The sequence below is a fragment of the Nicotiana attenuata genome, unplaced genomic scaffold, assembly GCF_001879085.1.
Source record: "Nicotiana attenuata strain UT unplaced genomic scaffold, NIATTr2, whole genome shotgun sequence".
Lineage (NCBI taxonomy): Eukaryota > Viridiplantae > Streptophyta > Magnoliopsida > Solanales > Solanaceae > Nicotiana > Nicotiana attenuata.
The window spans coordinates 89,412-110,037 of record NW_017672305.1 but is presented as its reverse complement, the minus strand read 5'-3'; the positions used below and the strand labels follow the sequence as shown (position 1 = coordinate 110,037).

Sequence of the window (20,626 nt, the reverse complement as noted above, 5' to 3'; positions counted from 1 at the left end):
AGCAGGAGTTTCATTGGGACTTTTGCCGTTCCTAGTTGCATTTATGTAAGAAAATGCCTAGTAAGGCTTTCGTATGAATGTGATGGCCAATAAATAACTTAGTAATATGTAACTAGAGGAGATCCATTTTCTGTAAACCAATCAAAGCCTTGTGATATTCATTTTCATCCTGTTCAAAGCCTTGTGATATTCATTTTCATCCAATCAAAGCCTTGTGATATTCATTTTCATCCTGTTAAAAGGCATCTTCACTATCATCTTAGAACGTTGATTGGTTTACAGAAAATGGATCTCCTCTAGTTACATATTAGTAATGTTTAAAGATTCAACAAAATCAACAATTTTCAATGTTAGACAACAGGTCAGAGAATAGTCTATGGAGAACTTTGAAGAGTGCTCCACGTCTGAGCAAATAGTGACAAGTGCAACATGGAAATCACCCGACATGAACGTAATCTAGATAACTAGAACGCAGACAAATTTGGAAAATCTTGAAGCACAAACAAGCTGCCGCAATAGATAGTTGAAATGAAAATAGAGAGCAAAAGATAAAGCAGCAGGAATCACAACAAATAAAACACATTATCAATATGAATGTTCAAGACTAGAACCAAAACAAAGCCAAAAGAAACAAGTACTAATTACAAACAGACAAGCAACATAATACTTGTAAAAGCCTGGAGTTTGAAGAGCACTATTACATCTCACAGCCAAAAGAACATCAACTAGAAGTTGTGATTTTGGCTTCATTCATTCATATTTGAAATGTAACAATAACATTTCAAATTAATCCTCCTGAGCTTCCTCTTCATCCTCATAATAGTCTCCCTCCTCATCAGCAGTGGCATCTTGGTACTGCTGATACTCTGAAACCAGATCATTCATGTTACTTTCAGCCTCGGTAAACTCCATCTCATCCATTCCCTCACCAGTGTACCAATGCAAGAAAGCTTTTCTCCTGAACATAGCAGTAAACTGTTCGCTCACACGCCTAAACATCTCCTGAATTGATGTTGAGTTCCCAATGAATGTCGATGCCATTTTAAGTCCAGTAGGTGGGATATCACAAACAGTTGATTTCACATTGTTTGGGATCCACTCAACGAAGTAGGAAGAGTTCTTGTTCTGCACATTGAGCATTTGCTCATCGACCTCTTTTGTGCTCATTTTACCCCTGAACATAGCAGATGCAGTCAAGTATCTTCCATGGCGGGGGTCAGCTGCGCACATCATGTTCTTAGAGTCCCACATTTGCTGTGTTAGCTCCGGAACTGTCAAAGCTCTGTACTGCTGAGAACCACGGGAAGTCAAAGGCGCAAATCCAACCATAAAGAAGTGGAGCCTTGGGAATGGAATCAAATTCACAGCTAATTTCCTCAGATCAGAGTTCAACTGCCCAGGGAAACGCAAGCAGCACGTGACACCAGACATTGTGGCTGATATCAAATGATTCAGATCTCCAACTGTTCCATCAAGCAATAAGAAAATCATTAATACAAGTACATGACAATAAAATAAATAGGAGCAAATACATGAGAAAGAGCAAATCAAGAAGCCAAAAGATCTTACAGCTTGGGGTGGTGAGCTTTAAGGTTCTGAAGCAAATGTCATATAAAGCCTCATTGTCCAGGACCATACATTCATCTGCATTTTCGACTAGTTGATGAACAGACAGAGTAGCATTGTAAGGTTCAACAACAGTGTCAGAAACCTTAGGGGAAGGGAAAACCGAGAACGTAAGCATCATTCGATCTGGGTACTCCTCTCTGATCTTTGAAATCAAAAGGGTCCCCATACCCGACCCTGTTCCTCCACCCAATGAATGGCACACTTGAAATCCTGAAACAACACAAGAAAAACATTCGTCAAATCCCAAAAGATATATAAATCTCGGAAAATGACTAGATCCAAAAAAACAAAACCAAATAACTGTGGAAAACTTTTGTTAAATTAAGTAGGGGTTAAAAGCACTTTCAGCCGCTCCATTATCGGTAAATTTTCATTTTAGTCCTTGCCATATCTGCCTGCATGCATTTAACATTCAATTAAATGAAATGTGCATTTTTAATCCTTCCTGTTTGCTTGTGAATTTTCACAAATGGACACAATATTAAACATGTCACCAATTTAGTTACTCATGTATTACATCAAGTTAGTACTCTTACACCATATTTGAGGGAAATATAGTTATAAAAATAGTGTATATGTAACATTTTTTCTATATAAAGAGACCAAAAACTCAACATTTATCCTAATCGAAGGTTATATATGCCGAATCATATATCACAATGAACAAAATCACAATTATCAATAATGGAGGGACAATAAGTGACGGGTTGAGAAGCAAACCTTGTAGGCAATCACAGTTTTCAGCTTCCTTACGAACGACATCAAGAACGGAATCAATTAATTCAGCACCTTCAGTATAATGACCTTTAGCCCAGTTATTACCAGCACCAGATTGGCCAAAAACAAAGTTATCAGGCCTGAAGATCTGACCATAAGGACCAGATCTGATACTGTCCATGGTACCAGGTTCCAGATCCATAAGAACAGCCCTAGGAACAAACCTTCCACAGGTTGCCTCATTGTAATAGACATTGATTCTCTCAAGTTGGAGATCTGCATCTCCATCATATCGGCCCGTAGAATCAATGCCGTGTTCGGCACAGACAACTTCCCAAAACTTGGCACCGATTTGGTTGCCACATTGTCCACCTTGAATGTGAAGGATTTCACGCATTTTGAAAATAGGAGCGGAGAAAATATACGGAGAGAAAGGAGAATGAGAGAGGAGAAGAGGGGATTAAAGAGAGGTGTGTAGGGACAGAGAGGGGGGGTTGATTTTTATAGTGAGATTTAAATTATTTTAGGGTTTGGGAGATGGGGTGGGGGTGAGCGGCGGAGCCGGAGCTCCTGGTAACGGTTACTGAATCAACGGTCAGATTGAATTTGACTTGACACCTTGGAATCTGTGGAAAAGAATTTGAAATTTGAAATTTGTGGGGGACAGCTGGATAAGCTAAGGAATTTAGTACTGAAGGCCTACGATATATGGCATAAGGCATTATAGGTCCTTTTAGTTTAATCAAAGTACAATTGCATCCTTAACTTTTCATCTATGGCTAGTTTCTCCTCCAATAAAACTTGCTTGCACCCCATGAATGTGTCATGCACAATTAGTGGTGGCAAAATAGTTAAACAAAAATAATTAATCACCCATATTATTCACTAAAAATGGGTTGGGTAATAAATTTTTTAAAAATGGGTCAAATATGGATAAGAACCGTATATCCATTTAAAAGATGGTTAACTATTGGGTTTAACTTTTACATTTGTAAATCCTCAAATTGGGGGTTTCTCAAGCTTGGAAGAATTAAAAGTGTATTCAAGAAGCCATGAAAATTATGGGTACCCATATTATCCGTTTGTTAACCTTTTTTTATCCGTATTAAATATGGATCTGGTTGAATAATTCGTCCATTTTTTTATTATCCGTTTTTCACCCGTCTCATATCCGACCCGACACGATCCTATCTGCCCGTTGCCACCCTGGCCCTATACAAAATGAAGGCAAGACATGTGGCTTATATGAATAATTAATATGTATTTCCGTTTAACGTATAATTATTATGGTTAAATTATTTAATTTGATATAAGAATGAAGACTAATAAATATGTTTCTATCATTGTTCTATTATGCCCCAAAGAACTAAGTAATCCTCTTTAGGTGTCACGTCTTGAACACATCTTTGCAAAAGAGTATCCCCCCCCCCCCCCCCCCCGCTTTATTGAGCTATTATGATTTTTTTTTTCTTCTATGATATGCCAACTTCAATTTATAAATGATTGATAGGTTACAAGTACTTTGGGCATAAGTACTTTTCTTTATGTTTTGATGATCTAACAACCTTACCATCCAGAACAGATAAGGAACCTGTTATACATTTACAAGACCTTAAGATCACAAAGTTCCAGGTTGGGATCCAGCGTCGGATATAACTCAACTCTTCAGAGTGGAAGGAACAGCTGAGGGAACAGGTCCCTACTAGTTCCCGAGGAGACTATATGAAGTCAACTCTCCAGCTGGAAAGTTGCTGCCTGCACAAGCTACTGTACAGGAATAGTGCAGCAGTCAACTTTCTGTGGAAGGCTTTTTACCTACCTTGCTTACATCATTGTAAGTGATGTCACACATGTATAAATACAATCAAGAAAGGTAAAACAACTTACTTCATGAGAGAACAAAATAAGGAATCTTATTCAATTAAGTTCCCTTGCATTCAGAATAACTAGTCAGATGTCTGGTTCAATTCTCAATGAAATCAGATAGGGAAACAGCAGAGGAACCAGATAGGGATCAGTTTCCCTCGTCGTTGTACAGTCAACTCTACAGTTGTAAAAGCTGATACACCGTACCGTCTGACAGGCTACTGCACTGTACCGTCTGACAGCAGTACAACAGCACAGCTGTAGCTTGCTAAGGCCAAACTAAAGGGCACTTTATTACATCATCCTTGATGACATCACACACATATATTATCAACATGAGGCAAGGGATTTGATCACTCTAACACTTGCAAAATCAAAAAATAATATTCTCTCAAGTGCTAGCCACAACCTCTCTCAAGAACAAAGTTGCTGCAACCTCAAGGACCAAATCCAAAGATTGAAGATATCTTAAGTCCTTAGGTTTGTTGAGTCTTTGTTATTTGTTCTTCATTTGTAACTCCTACTTAGCTTAGTTAGAAGCATTGTGTAGGAAACCCTTTGTAAATCATAAACCCCTATGTTTGTGTCTTGGTTAGAGTTAGTCGAGTTGTGAAATATTTATAATAGAGTTATTACAAAGTGGCTTGTAATAGTATTGTTATAAGTTAGTGAGTGATTAAGTCGTTGTAATAGAGTTATTACAAAGTGGCTTGTAATAGTGTAGTTACAAGTTAGTGAGGGATTAAGAGGTTAATTCCTAGGTTACAATAGGTTGTAATCTAAAGATTGCTCAGTAGTGAAGTTGAAATCCTACAAGGGTAGGTCGTGGTTTTTTAATCCCGTTGAGCTGGGAGTTTTCCGCGTAAAATTCCTCTGTGTTCTTTATTTATTGTCGATTTACTGTGGGAACAAATAGAGAACATTATTCCTTATACTGACAGTCTGTTGCTTACAGTGGAAACTGATAGAGAACCTGATTCTCTGTACAGTTTGGTGGACTCATATATTCTATCAATTGGTATCAGAGCAGGTTCTTTCTAAAATGTTAACACTTAGAAAGGATCTACATGGATGTTCCACCAAACTTTGAGGAAAGTCAATCAACCGACAGACCACCAAGTGTTCATGAAATGGTTCGTAGAAATGGAGGCAATCCCAAGAAGGGTAGCTCTAGCAGAAACATTAAAGGATACGATTGTTGTCACAAGTGCAGAATGCCAGGACATTTTATCAAAGACTGTCCTCTCCACGATCAGGACCATTACAAACACAATGTTGACAAGATGGTTAAGAGGAACCCGGTCCCCGACAGAAAGTTCAAGAGAAGAGAGTTTGCTGATAATATTTTAAAGCAAGCTCTGGATGCCTGGGGAGATTCCTCTAGTGAATCTGAGGGTGATGATGAACAGGTAGACACCTTCATGATGGCCGTTGAAAGCAAAGCTGCAAAATATGATTCCATATTTGCATTGATGGCAAAATCTAATGAGGATGAAGAAGAAGATGATGATGAAGTAAACTTCTTTGATGTTCAAAGAAATCTAAAGTATTATTCTCCGAAAAAACTTATATCTTTGGCAAATGTTTTAATTGATGCGTATCATAGTCTTATAAATGATAAAGATGCCTTAACTGTGGAACTGGGAGAAGTAGAACAATCGAGAGAAGATCTATTAGTTGTGGTGGTAGATTTAGAGGAAACCATTGAGAGTCTGAAGAAAGAAAAAGAGGTTTTAACTAAGAGTAATGCTAACATTGAGCATGAGAAAGATGACCTATTAGTGGTGGTTGTAATCTTAAAGGAAATGATTGGAGAACTTAAAATGGAAAGTAGGCCTGAAAATTCTCAAAAAAGAAAGGAAGTTGCAAGTGAGGCACACATTAAGCATGAAAGTGAGTTAAATTCAGTAAAGTCTAGTCTGTGTGCTGAGCTTGAGAAAAACAAACAACTTCAGGAAGAACTAGGAAGAGTGAAGAGTGACCTTGAAAAATCACTTAAGTGGACCTGGTCCTCTGATGCTATCACTGCCATGTACACCAACAATGAGGGAAACAGGCAAAGAATCGGGTTTCAAAGGGAAAAGACTCCCTACAACCCTCATAGCAAGTATGTTACGGTACCTGACAATTGGCTTTGCACTCACTGTGGCAACACTGCGCACTTTAAAGAAAATTGTAAGGCCAGAATTCAGTCTTAACAGAAAAATAAAGTTTTTGCTGAATAAGTAACTGCTGCTAGGGAACCTGGTCCTTCAAATAAAAAACGTGTAATGCCTGCTTGGACTAAAAGAGCCCTCATTCACCCCTTTCCTCATTACAAGGGACCCAAACTTGTTAGGGTTCGTAAGTCTAACCTTTGATATCCTTGTGCAGGGAACAGTGAAAGAGAGCAGTCAATAGTGGTACATGGATAGCGGCTGCTCGAAGCACATGACTGGAAGTACAAATGATTTCCTTTCACTGAAGGCCCTGCATGGAGGGAGTGTATCCATTGAAAATGGCAAGAAGGGATACATTATGGGAGTTGGAAGGATCTGGAAGTCTCTTTCCCACTCTATTGAAAATGCCTACTTCGTGAAGGGGTTGAAGTATAGCTTGCTGGGTATTTCCCAAATCTGTGACAAGGGAATCTTAGCTGTATTAGTGCTGTTGATGATAATGCTGAGTTATGGCATAGAAGGTTGGGCCATGCAAGTTTCACGCTGCTGAACAAATTGGTCAAGAAGGACCTGGTTCGTGGTCTGCCCAAGTCAAGCTTCAAGGATCACAGGGTGTGTGATGCATATGTAAAAGGAAAGCAAGTCAGATCCTCTTTCAAGCCCAAAAAGGAAGTTAGCATCACAAGGCCGCTTGATCTCCTACATATGGATCTATGTGGACCTATGAGGGTGCCAAGTAGAGGAGGAAAGAGGTACATATTTTCGTCATTGTGGATGACTGCTCCAGATTTACATAGACCTTGTTCCTTGAAATTAAAGATGAGACTCCAGCCGATACAGAGGAACCTGGTCCCTCAATCACAATATTTGAAGCAGAAAACAGAGTTGTGGATACTGTACATGGAACACCAGCTGCTGAGGTGAGGAACAGGACACATGGATCAAATCTAGAAGAACCTAGATCCTCTCTTAATAAGATTCAGGTGTCCAACTGGACGCACAAGAGCTCACACCCTCTTCAAAACATAATCACTCCTCTTGATTCACGAATTCAAACCAGATCAAAGACAAGAAACTCACTTGCCTTCTCAGCCTTTCTCTCTCAAATAGAGCCCAAGAATATCAAGGAAGCATTGAAAGATGCAGACTGTATTACAGCTATGCAAGAAGAGCTTCGTCAATTTGAGAGGACAGTGTGTGGAACCTGGTTCCACGACCTGCTGACAGAATTGTTATAGGAGCCAGGCTCCCCGTGCTTGGTGTGAAAGGTTGTCATAATTCCTTCTAGAAAATGGCTTTACAAGAGGGAAAATTGACAACACTCTTTTTCTGAAGAAACGAGGAAGGAACCTGCTCATTGTGCAGATCTATGTTGATGGCATCATCTTTGGAGCAACAGTTGACTCTCTATGAGAAGAATTTGCAAAACTCATGGGAAGTGAGTTAGAAATGAGTGTGATGGGCTAAATTTCTTCTTAGATTTACAAGTGAAGCAAACTCCCAAGGGGACAATGATAAGACAACAGAAGTACATCAAGAAGCTGCTGAAGAGATTTGACATGGAGATATAAAAAATCATTGACACTCCCATCGCCACAGCTACTCGTCTAGACATGGATGAACCTGGTTCCCCTGTAAATCAGACCATGTATAGAGGTATCATAGGGTCACTTCTGTAGCAGACCAGATATTATTTTTAGTGTGGGTCTTTGTGCCGGGTTCAATCCAATCCAAAGGAATCTCATCTGAAAGCTGCCAAGAGAATCCTAAGATATTTCAAAGGGATGCAGGACCTGGTTCTCTACTATCCATCGGGAGATAACTTTGACTTGGTTGGATATGCTGATGCTGATTATGTTGAATATCTGGTGGATAGAAATAGCACATGTGAAACGGCACATTTTCTAGGGTCATGCTTGATCTCATGGGTACAAAGAAACAAACTGTCTGGCTCTTCCTACTGCTGAAGCTAAATACGTTGTTGCTGATTCTTGTTGTGCTCAACTAGTATAGATCAAGCAACATCTTGAAGACTTTGGTGTATTTACAGCTTGAACCCGGTACAACACATAAGGACAAAGCATAATGATGTGCGACATCACTTTTTGAGGGATAATGTTGAAAAGGTTCTAATTTGTATGAAGTTCTGGAAGACGGAAGACCAGGTAGCAGACATCATCACCAAGGCGCTGAGCAGGGAACATTTTGAAAGAAATCGTCTGGAGTTGGGGTTGATCAAGCTCAACTAAGGACTTGGTCCCTCGATGATTGGCTATGTTAAGAAGGAAATGTTCAATGCTAAAAAGTATTTTTCGGCGACATCTAACTCAAATCTATACTGTTACAGGTATACACATATGGCAGTTTCAGGACAAAAACAAGTAAGAGTGACATTGCACTTCTACAAGTCTTTGCTCAGATTTTCAAAAACTGTCAAGGAACCTGGTTCCTGCGACTCAGGTTAGTGGTTTCTTCAATACTTATATGCCTTTTTAAGCTGCTGAAGTGTCATGTCATTAACTTATTCATGCCTTTATCCTGCCTCTATCTTGATTTTTGAAGTCCAAAATGTTAAACCTCTTCTGAACTGACCCGTTGCCCCCAAAAACCACTTCTCTATCTTACACCCAACCAAAACCGATTCTTTTCTTCAAAACCAAAATCAACCTTATCTCAAAAGAATCCTTCTCTCCAAAATCAACCTTGTCTCAAAAGAATCCTTGGAGAAAAGAATGTTGGCTGAGAAAGATGCAGCAGATGATAAGGATAAACAGATTGAGAAGAAGAAGAGGGAGACATGGCTGCTCAGGGATCGAAAGGGTAGTGTAAGTGAGGGACCTGGTTCCTTCCAAAAACAAAAGGTTGAGTCATCAGGTTTGGAGAGGTAGAAGACTCTGAAGTCTCAAAAAGTGCTGTTAGGCAGAGTGTTGACTCTGATATTGCTGAAAAATGGAGGAACTTCTTGACATTGTTGAGTTCCAAAAATAGAATCACCTTTTTGTTCCTCAAAGTCCCAACGTTTATGAAGAAGAAGTAAAAACTTCTATGTTTTATGTGATACTCTGATGCTATATGTGCATGGGACTGAGTTTGTTCTTGATGAGAAGAAGTTTGGAGAGATTCTTGGTGCTCTGATTGATGGTTCAGCCTACTCAGATAGGTTGAGAACCAGGTCCTCGTGGACCCTTGTCAGAATAGAATGCTAAGTTGAAGGGTGAGAATGAAAGATTGAGGAAACGGGTGGTGGAACTGAGAGAGCAGATGATCATTGATCAAATGAGAGTGAATGAACGAATGGACAAGCTCATCAAGGCCTTAGCCCCTTACTTTTCTTCCTACCCAGTGATCCATGTCTTTCACTCCTTCCAAATTCCCTCAAATTCCTATCTTCTTTTGATCCCTATATTTGATGACATTGGTACTTAGTTGTTTAAATTGTCATATTATGTATTGTTGAAACTACTATGCTTTTGTTATAATTACTCTACTATGGGCAATCACTCTATTTTGTGCAATGACATTCACTTGTTGTTCTTGTTATTGTTTATGCTGTGTTGCCCAAGTGGCATGAGTTAATGTTGCTGAACTTCTTTTTGGTTGTGCTTCTTCTGTTATTCTTTTCAATGATGCCAAAAGGGGGAAGTTATATAGGTGTCAACATGGGGGAGGAACATAATCGAATTGATATGTTGTGTTGTGCATGAAAGATAGCTCTGCTTCACAGGGGGAGCGTTGCTGATAATATGTTAATTATAGGTCTGATCCGCAGCGAAACATGTGAGGAATCTGGTTCTCAAGGGGAATTTTGGGTTTGTCATCATCAAAAAGGGGAAAATTGCTCTAAGTTACGCTATGTCATGTTTTGATGATGACAAACATTCTCAAGGAACTAGGTACGGACCGGATGTGATCAATACATGTAAGGAATCTAATTCTCAGGGGGAATATTAATTCTTGGTTTGTCATCATCAGAAAGAGAGAAATTGATAAGTTATGGTATTTTGAGTTTTGATGATTTGCCAAACAGTCTTGAGGAACCAGTTATGATCAGTTCCTTATGTTTGGTTCTTAGCGGGGATATGGCTGATTCATAGGGGGAACAATGTGGAGATCCGGTTCTCAGGGAGAATATCGATTCTAAGTTTATCATCATCAAAAAGGGGGAAATTGATAGGTTACAAGTACTTTGGGCATAAGTACTTTTCTTTATATTTTGATGATCTAACAAACTTACCATCCGGAACCAGATAAGGAACCTGTTATACATTTACAAGACCTTAAGATCACAAAGTTCCATGTTGGGATCCAGCGTGGGATATAACTCAACTCTTCAGAGTGGAAGGAACAGCTGAGGGAACAGGTCCCTACCAGTTCCCGATGAGACTGTATGAAGTCAATTCTCCAGCTGGAAAGTTGCTGCCTGCACATGCTACTGTACAGGAATAGTGCAGCAGTCAACTTTCTGTGGAAGGCTTTTTACCTACCTTGCTTACATCATTGTAAGTGATGTCACACATGTATAAATACAATCAAGGAAGGTAAAACAACTTACTTCATGAGAGAACAAGATAAGGAATCTTATTCAATTAGTTCCCTTGCATTCAGAATAACTAGTCAGATGTCTGGTTCAATTCTCAATGAAATCAGATAAGGAAACACCAGAGGGACCAGATAGGGATCAGTTTCCCTCGCCGTTGTACAATCAACTCTACAGTTGTAAAAGCTGCTGCACTGTACCGTCTGACAGGCTACTGCACTGTACCGTCTGGCAGCAGTACAGCAGCACAAGGCCAAACTAAAGGGCACTCTATTACATCATCCTTGATGACATCACACACATATATTATCAACATGAGGCAAGGGATTTGATCACTCTAACACTTGCAAAATCAAAAGAAAATATTCTCTCAAGTGCTAGCCACAACCGCTCTCAAGAACAAAGCTACTGCAACCTCAAGGACCAGATCCAAAGATTGAAGATATCTTAAGTTCTTAGGTTTGTTGAGTCTTTGTTATTTGTTCTTCATTTGTAACTCCTACTTAGCTTAGTTAGAAGCATTGTGTAGGAAACCCTTTGTAAATCATAAACCCTTGTGTTTGTGTCTTGGCTAGAGTTAGTCGAGTTGTGAAGTCTTTGTAATAGAGTTATTACAAAGTGGCTTGTAATAGTATTGTTACAAGTTAATGAATGATTAAGTCTTTTTAATAGCGTTATTACAAAGTGGCTTGTAATAGTGTAGTTACAAGTTAGTGAGAGATTAAGAGGTTAATTCCTAGGTTACAATAGGTTGTAATCTAAAGATTGTTCAGTAGTGAAGTTGAACTCCTACAAGGGTTGGTCGTGGTTTTTTAATCCCGTTGAGCTGGGATTTTCCACGTAAAATTCCTCTATGTTCTTTATTTACTGTCGATTTACTGTGGGAACAAATAGAGAACATGATTCCTTATACTGACAGTCTGTTGCTTACAATGGGAACTGATAGAAAACCTGGTTCTCTATACAGTTTGGTGGACTCATATATTATATCAAAAATAATGGAGGTAAATAAAACAAGTTTCTTTACTCCAATAACGGACTAGTATAAATAGTTCAAGCCCCTGATTGAAATATTCACATAATATTTGGAGCCTATCACTTTTGAAATTTTTGAAAAACAACGTTCAAATTTATTTTTTTCAATGTATTTTTCAAATTTTAACTCAAACAAATATTTTTGCCAAAACCCGTTTGGCCATAGATTTTGCCAAAATAAACTTGTGTTTTATTTGGCAAACACATGTTTGACCATAGATTTTGCCTATATTTTGGCGAAATCCCAAGTCCCAAATCCCAAATCCCAAATCCCAAAACTAGCTTAATTGTTGGTTTTGGGCCAAATCCCTAATAATACACATGTTTTTCCAAAATAAATTTGGGAAATATGTTTTGAAAATGTATGTCCAAACACATTTTTATCCTCAAACCAAATTTCATCAAAATCAAATTTTTCAAAACAAATTTGAGAATCTATGGCCAAACGCTATATGAGTTTACAAATTCAAAATCTCAGGAACTTCAAACAAACACCATTAAATACTCTTTTTAAGACAAAAAAGAATTAAATACTCTTTTCCAATTGCAACTTCGATACCTTATTTTTTCAACTTGAGCCAAATAATGTTCTCTGTGAACCAGTAGTTTGACTAGGTGCCATGTGAATATTTTGAATGGCAAATTTTATAAACAAACTCAATAAGGAAAAGCACCGAACTAAGATCTCCTACCTTGCCCGTGGGCCGTGAGTTTATTCTGAGCCAGATAAAAAATGGGATATTATCATTTTTAGCTTGTGTCAAAAACTATTTATATTTTGCAGTCGAAAAGTGTATAAAATTTATATAATATTTATATATAACATACATAATGTATATATATATAAAAAAGAATTATATATTTTTTTGACTATATTTTAAGAGCGACTATGCAGTATCGTTTTCCCAATATTTGGTCAATGCATATGATCAAACCTACACGTTAAAATTGGAATAATTTATCATACATTTGCATAAATGTTTCATTAAACTTTCTTTAAAATTTCTATATGCCCCACAGTTATCTCTTAATCCTTTTGGTATTAATATTATCTGTCCAATAAGTTATCAAACGACTTCTTAAATGAATCAAATTGTTAATTTCATGTTTTGTTACATCTATGACTTTATTAACTCTGGCTTGCGAAATGTTGTTCCTATGAATCAAGAGATAATTGAGCTACTAAACCTATAGATATCATAACAGGAATTATTGAAAAAACTATCAACAAATTATTTTTCTAGTCATCAAGTGTTGAGTTTGGACTTCTTAGCAACAACACGAAACCCTCAACGTGTATCGTTCACTCGGAGTAGTATTATATTTTTACCGAGCAAACTTGGAAAAAATTCAAAGATAGTCAGATTTACAAATGGTAATTGAAAAATAGTCATAATTTTAAAAATAATCGAAATTTAGCCACTTTTTATATAAAAGATAAATATGAACAAAAAAACTGTTCAAAATTAGGAAAATATTCCAGCATAATATGCTGGAGTTCGAATTTTTTACATGTGAACTTCCAGCATAACATGCTGGAATTTCATAATGTGCTTGAGCTCCAACATAATATATTGGAAATCCATACACATGTGCTCCAATCTCCAGTATATTATGCTTGAACTTTTTGTGTGCAGTAGTTCCAACATAATATGTTGAAAATTCATACACAGGTGCTACAATCTCTAGTATATTATACTGGAAACTTTCTCTGTGCTGGAGTTCCAACATAATATGCTGGAAGTTCATACACGAGTCCAATCTGCAGTATATTATACTGGAACTTTTCATGTGCTGGAGTTCCAACATAATATGCTGCAAGTTCATGTTTGGTTTTTTGTGTATTTAATATATTAAATACATAAAAGAGGGTGAATGAGAAATGGAGGGAAATGAAATTTTTGAATGAAATTTTAATTTTCCCCCCTTGGCAAATGGACATTGTCCCATATTGGAAGAGGAAGAGGTTTTTTTATGGGTATATAAGCAATTGCTCTTCTTCTAGCTCTTAAAGAGTTGAGAAGAAGGCAAGCCTCGCGTCGTCGTCGTCGCTCGCTCGGCTCGACTTCGGCTTCGGCTTCGGCTTAGGATTCGGATTCGGATTCAGATTCGGATTTGGCCAAATGATTGATTGATTAATTTTTTGGACCAAATTTATTTGTTAATAGTAAAATATTAACAGAAATATTATTAAATATTTATTTTAATAACAGAATATTAATATTGAAATGAATATTAATATTAAATTCAATTCAGTTATCCAAATTTCAGTTTTCTGTTTTTGTAACAGAAAATTAACTACCCTTCAATTTTTCCTCTTTATTTTCCCTCTTTATTGTTGAGTAAATGGCCATTTATATAATGACATTTATGCTGTGGCCGTTTTGCATAAACAACCATTCTGAAGAGTTGCACCTCTTCAGATTTCAGCTCAACTTTGGCTATAAATACAACACTATTCTGCTCAGAATTTCACTATGATTTTCTGAGTTTCTCCTCCTCCTTCTGCATAGTTTAAACATCAAACAAAGCAACAGTAAGTGTGATTTGCTACCGAACTTTGTGTTCGCTGAAACACTGGGGTTTGAAGTACCACTACACCAGTGTGTAATTCGTTCTATTCTGGGAGGAAATAATCCATAACCTTGGGTACTAGGAGGGGATTAAATTCCTTAAGGAAACACTGTGAATTCAATGGACTCGAATTGGTTTTCTGATATTTTGTTGTACATTTCCGTTGTTGTTCATTTCTGTTTATGTTCATTTCTGTTTATGTTCATTTATATTTCCAGAATTATTTTACAAATACAGTATAATAACTAGCTTAAGGAATTTAACATATTTTCTGTATTTGTACTTACTGTTTCTGGAGAGTAAAACCTTTGTGGTTTTGTACTCTATTAAAATCTACGTGATTTTAACGTTTGTGTCATTCTTTTACAGAAATGACTAATGATAATGTGAACCAAGTTGTTCCAATGGTGACTGCCAATGCCTCAACGAGCCGAACGACACCGGCAGCATTGGCACCGGCGGAGAAACCCGAAAAATTTTCCAAGATTGATTTCAAGCGCTGGCAGCAAAAGATGTTCTTCTATTTGACTACTCTAAGTCTCCGAAAGTTCATCAAGGAAGATGTTCCTGTGCTGTCCGATGAAACTCCAGAAACTGAACGCTTTCTCGTGATTGAGGCGTGGAAGCATTCAGATTTTTTGTGCAAGAATTATATTCTAACCGGGCTGGAGGATGCTTTGTATAACGTCTGCAGTGGCGTGGAAACGTCAAAGGAACTGTGGAATGCACTTGAAAAGAAATATAAAACCGAAGATGCCGGGTTGAAAAGGTTTGTTGCTGCAAAGTTTTTGGACTACAAAATGGTAGATAGCAAGTCTGTTATTACCCAAGTCCAGGAATTGCAAGTGATTATTCACGATCTCCTTGCTGAAGGTATAAATCAAATTAATATTGATGTTGAAAGTAGTAATCTTAGTATTTTTACTAACAGAAATTTCATTGAAGGTCTTGTCATCAATGAAGCATTCCAAGTAGCAGCGATGATTGAGAAGTTGCCTCCTTTGTGGAAGGACTTCAAAAACTACTTGAAACACAAACGCAAGGAGATGTCCTTTGAAGATCTCATTGTTCGGTTGAGAATCGAAGAGGACAACAAAGCTGGTGAAAAGAGAGGCCATGGGTACTCAACAATAATGGGAGCAAATATTGTTGAAGAGAACAAAAAGAGGAAGAAGGCTTCTGGACCGAAATAGAACCCAAGCAAGAAGCGGTTCAGTGGAAACTACTACAACTGTGGAAAAACCGGACACAAATCTACGGAGTGTCGTGCTCCGAAGAAAGACAAGAAGAAGGTTCAAGCAAACATGGTTGAAAAGCATGATGATGTTGATGACTTGTGTGTCATGCTTTCCGAATGCAACTTGGTGGGCAATCCTAAAGAGTGGTGGATTGATTCTGGAGCCACTCGCCATGTTTGTGCTGTTAGAGAAGCTTTTGCTACTTATGCTCCTGTTGGACCCGATGAGACGATTTCTATGGGAAATGCTTCAAAGGCCAAGATTGAAGGATGTGGGAAGATATTTCTCAAAATGACTTCCGGCAAAGTGGTGACTTTGAACAACGTCCTTCATGTTCCCGAGATTAGGAAGAATTTAGTCTCTATTGGACTTCTTGTTAATGTAACAACCCGACCAGTCGTTTTGAGACCTAGCACGTCGTTCAGCAGTCTGAGGCCATGAGCAGCTTCATTTCAGGTATTATGACTTGTACGCGTGGTCGGAATTGAATTTCGGGAAGTTCAGCGATGATTTGGAAAGAGAATTCTCATTTCGGAAGCTTAAAGTTGAAAGAATTAACTAAGATTGGATTTTTGAGCAAACGACCTCGGAATCGGGATCTGAAGGTTCCAGCAGGTTCGTATGATGATTTCGGACTTGGGTGTATGCCCGGATCGAGTTTTGGATAACCCGGGAGCATTTTGGCGCCTATTGTGGAAGTTAGCATTTTGGAAGAAATTTCATAAGTTTGGCTTGAAGTGCATTTCAGTGTTATCAATGTCCGTTTGGGATTCTGAGACTGGGAGTATCTCCGTATGGTGATTCGGTAGTTGGGAGCGCGATCAGAAGTGAATTCGGAGGTCCGTAGGTCGTTTTGGAGCCATTTGGCTAAAGATAGAAATTTGAAGGTTTTTGAGAAATTTGACCGGAAGTGGACTTTTTGATATCGGGGTCGGAATCTGATTCCGAAAGTTGGAGTAGGTCCGTAATGTCGAATATGACTTGTCTGCAAAATTTGAAGTCAATCGGACGTGATTTGATAGGTTTTGGCATCGAATATAGAAGTTTGAAATTCTAAAGTTCATTAAGCTTGGATTGGAGGTTGATTCATGATTTTAGCATTGTTTGATGTGATTTGAGGCCTCAAGCAAGTCCGTAATGTATTTTGGGACTGGTTAGTATGATTGGTTGGGGTCCCGGGGGCCTCGGGTGGATTCCGGGTGGTTAACAGATCGAATTTGGGTAAAAAGCTGCTGCTTGTTGCTGGTATCTGGTTTCCTTCTTCGCGAACGCGAAGAGGAAAGTGGGAGGCTGCTGGATTTGGCCTTCGCGAACGCGAAGAGGAAGTCGCGAACGCAAAGGGGTGGGCTGAGCTGCTACGCGAACGCGGGGGAGAGATCACGAATGCGTAGAAGGAAAATTGGGCCTGAGGTCATTGGCCTACGCGTACGCGAGGCCTTGTATGCGAAAGCGAAGGGGCTAGGTAACTGGCCTTCGCGAACGCGGGCGACAGGACGCGAACGCGAAGAAGGGCGGATCTGGGCTGGGCAGAATGTTTAAAATCGGGGTTTGAGTTCATTTCACCCATTTTTTTCTTGGCTTGGGCGATTTTTGGAGCTTTTGAAGAGGGGGTTCCGCCATTCATCATGAGGCAAGTAATTTATGCTAGTTTTGAGTTAAATACAAGGTTTATATATGGATTTAGGCATGGAAATTTGTAGAAAACTTGGAGTTTGAGGGAAAACCTAGAAAATTGATATTCTTGGAATTTGAGCACGATTTTGGATATAGAATTAAGAGAAAATCATATATTTGAGTTCGTGAGTTCATGGGTAAACCTTATCTTCGAAACTTCTCGGAATCCGGGCACGTGGGCCCGAGGGCGTTTTGTCAACTTTTCGATCGGGGTTAGGAATTGTTATAAATTGGATTTGTAATGAGTAATTGAGCTTATATTAATGGATTTGCATAATTGTTGGCTAGCTTTGGAGCATTTAGCATCGATTCGAGTCTTCGGAAGGGCGTGGAATGCCGGTTGTGGATCTTCGGGGTGAGGTGAGTCTCCTTTCTAACCTTGTAAGAGGGAATTGTCCCCATAGGTGAGTTAATTGGTTATGTGCTCCTATTTGTGGGGGCTACGTACGCACGAGGTGACGAGAGTCCGTGCGTAGCTGCTATTATGTTATTGTCCGGGTAGTCTAGGACCCAAAGGCATGCTGTACTTGGAATATTTGTAATGCTATTGACGGTTTGAATTGCTTAAATCCTATCGAATTGGTAAATGAATTTCTAAAAGGATTAAACTTCGTTTTTTTAAATCGTTGAAAGAGAATTGGCTTTTATTTGGATAAATGTTCCCGATAAATTCTTAATTGGTTGTTTGAGCATGTATTTCTGTGTGTACCTGCGTCGCATGTATGATACGCGAGTAGGGTGATTGTTTATTTAAATTTGACCGCGTCGCATGGGTGATTCGCGAGCGGGGTAATAGATGCATCTATGGTTCGTGCCGTTCGACCCTCGGCAGTGCACATTTTACATTTATGTTGGATCGGGCCATACGACCTCGGCATGAGTTGCGCATGCTTATATTGCTTGCCTTGATATTTATTGATATTGGTAGCTGCTCTCCCGATTTGAGATAATTGTTAATTAAAGGATTATGAATCCGGAGGCTTTTTATAAAAAGGAACTTTTTACCTGTCTAGTAATTCACTTGAATTTACTGTTGTCCTTAATAAATTCGTGAGATCACCGTTTTAATAATATTATTATTTGACCATTAGTAAGTGTCGAAGTTGCCATCTCATCTCTACTTCTTCGAGATTAGGCGGGATACTTACTGAGTACACGTTGTTTTTTTGTACTCATACTACACTTCTGTGCGTTTTTGTTGCACAGGTACATGCACCTCTAGTGGCCTAGTGGGCGTAGCAGCATGGTTGACACGGAGACTAGGTGAGCTGTATTTCCTTGAGGCGACCCGCAGCTAGAATAGTCTCTCTCTCAGGATTCTATTTATTTTCTGTCTAATTGTATTCCGGACATTTGTTGTACTTTATTCGATTTTTCTTAAAAGTTTCTCATGCACTTGTGACACCGGGTTCTGGGAGGGTTATGAAGTAGTTTGTATTAACTGTTTATCATTTAAAAATTGATTTGCGACAATTATCCTCTAAATTGGTAAATTTGAAGGAAAATCCTAGATTTCAAAAATAGTAAAATGGGAATTTGATTAAGTACTTTGGTTGGCTTGCCTGACAGTGGTGTCTGGCGCCATCACGACCCTTAGTGGATTTTGGGTCGTGACAACATGGTATCAGAGCACTAGGTTCCTAGGGTCTCACGAGTCATGAGCAAGTCTAGTAGAGTCTCGCGGATCGGTACGGAGACGTCTGTACTTATCATCGGGAGGCTGCAGGACTGTTAGGAGTACTTCCCTTCTTGATTCCTTATCGTGCGATTTGATCCTTGGAAGCGTATGCCTTTAATTCATTCCTACTCAATCTTACGCGATGCGAACCGCTTGTTATAAATCGAGAATTGAAGAACCGTAATGGTACTACAGATGTGGTGCAGGATGTTTCTCCCGGTATAGCTGATCGGAATATTATCGTCGCTTTGTAGAAGGATATTTTATTGTTTCAGCCCAGTAGCGGTACTTCTGAGGGCTCTGAGGCTAGGCACAAGTTGCCATGATGCTTACGAATGATTGTTCCGCAGTATTGATATGATGGTAGGATGTTTGCCTACTTGTCGGGGCAGTGAATGACTTGAAGGGAAGTTTACTCAGTGCATGATTTAGAGATTCGGTATTTTATTCTCGGCAGGGGAAAGGCAATCGGGCTGAGAGTGTTCAAGTTTTGGGTTGATGGGGTAACGGGACTTGGTATTTGTGAGCATGGTGGAGTTTTTCTTCTATGATGAGGTGTCATTGTCCTTATAGAATGTACTAAGCTCGCCGGTGTTATGACCTTCTACAATTCGCCTTTGGGGCAAGCTATTGTGAAATAGTATCAGAAATGCGGCTGTCAGATATCGCAGGGTGCGGTAGTTCAGGGTTGAATAAGTGTTTCTAATGTCGACGGTATGAGAAAGATGATCTTTCGAAAGGTGTAAAGTTAGCAGCAATTGTGGGTTCAAGTGCCACGAAGATAGATTTTATTTAAGGCAGCAACTGAGCAGCAGAGGATGAGGAAAGACATGTGGGAAGTGTCAGGCGGTGGCTAAATTTCTAGAAGGCCGAGTATAAGAGGCCAAGGGTCGAGTAGTCGATTAAAGGGATGAGTTTCGCCAAAGTGGGAGAGTGGCGGAGTTGCATATGGGCATTGGGGTAGGATGACTAGGCACCTTAAGGAGAGTCTGGGATGACTTAGGAATTTTAGTGATTGGTGATTTGGGGTCTACGGATTTAATTGAAGTATGGGCTATTATACGACAGGAGATTTGATATAATGGGAAGGAGCTGCTTGAATGAAGAAGGATACAACATAACTTTGAATTGGAGGGGTGTTGTCGCACACTTAATTGATGTCCACGAGGGGTGGATGAACTTGTGCAGCTAGAGAGTGAGCTCGAACTCGGGATGGGTTATTGGTGTCGTAGTCATTGCACCCTGTGCAGCAGCGTTGGAAGATGTCGGGAAGTGATCTCCACGGGAGGGTTATCCCCTGTGGGCAGGTTAGTGGTCGCGTGGTTGGCAAGGCTTTCGCAAAGAATTTGATGGGTTGTACAGCAAGAGATCGGTCGTGCGAATGCGGTTGATGATTCAGAGTATAAAAGGGGTTTTGCAGAAAGATTCCGAGAATGTTGGCGGTTGATTGCACAAGGTTATGCCAATAAGAGATAAAGAATCCCGGTGAATTCCAGGGTTGTGTAATAGTGGCTTCAAG

At 39.2% G+C, this 20,626-nt stretch overlaps 1 protein-coding gene across 1 annotated transcript; it reads right to left on the bottom strand.

Moving 5' to 3' along the window:
* Positions 1 to 555: 555 nt before the first annotated feature.
* Positions 556 to 2,914, bottom strand: LOC109212670 (tubulin beta-2 chain). The gene is made up of 3 exons (XM_019376340.1): positions 2,350 to 2,914; positions 1,570 to 1,839; positions 556 to 1,463 (listed from the first exon to the last, which is right to left on the bottom strand). Exons 1-3 carry the CDS (start codon positions 2,741 to 2,743, stop codon positions 787 to 789), a joined length of 1,341 nt encoding a protein of 446 aa, XP_019231885.1. The 5' UTR covers positions 2,744 to 2,914; the 3' UTR covers positions 556 to 786.
* Positions 2,915 to 20,626: the final 17,712 nt, after the last annotated feature.

Coding starts and splice junctions, on each gene's coding strand:
- LOC109212670 (XM_019376340.1), bottom strand. CDS start 2,743: ATGCGTGAAATCCTTCACATTCAAGGTGGACAATGTGGCAACCAAATC. Junction 1,840..2,349: donor AAACTGTGATTGCCTACAAG/GTTTGCTTCTCA, acceptor GTGTTGTTTCAG/GATTTCAAGTGTGCCATTCA. Junction 1,464..1,569: donor AAAGCTCACCACCCCAAGCT/GTAAGATCTTTT, acceptor TTGATGGAACAG/TTGGAGATCTGAATCATTTG.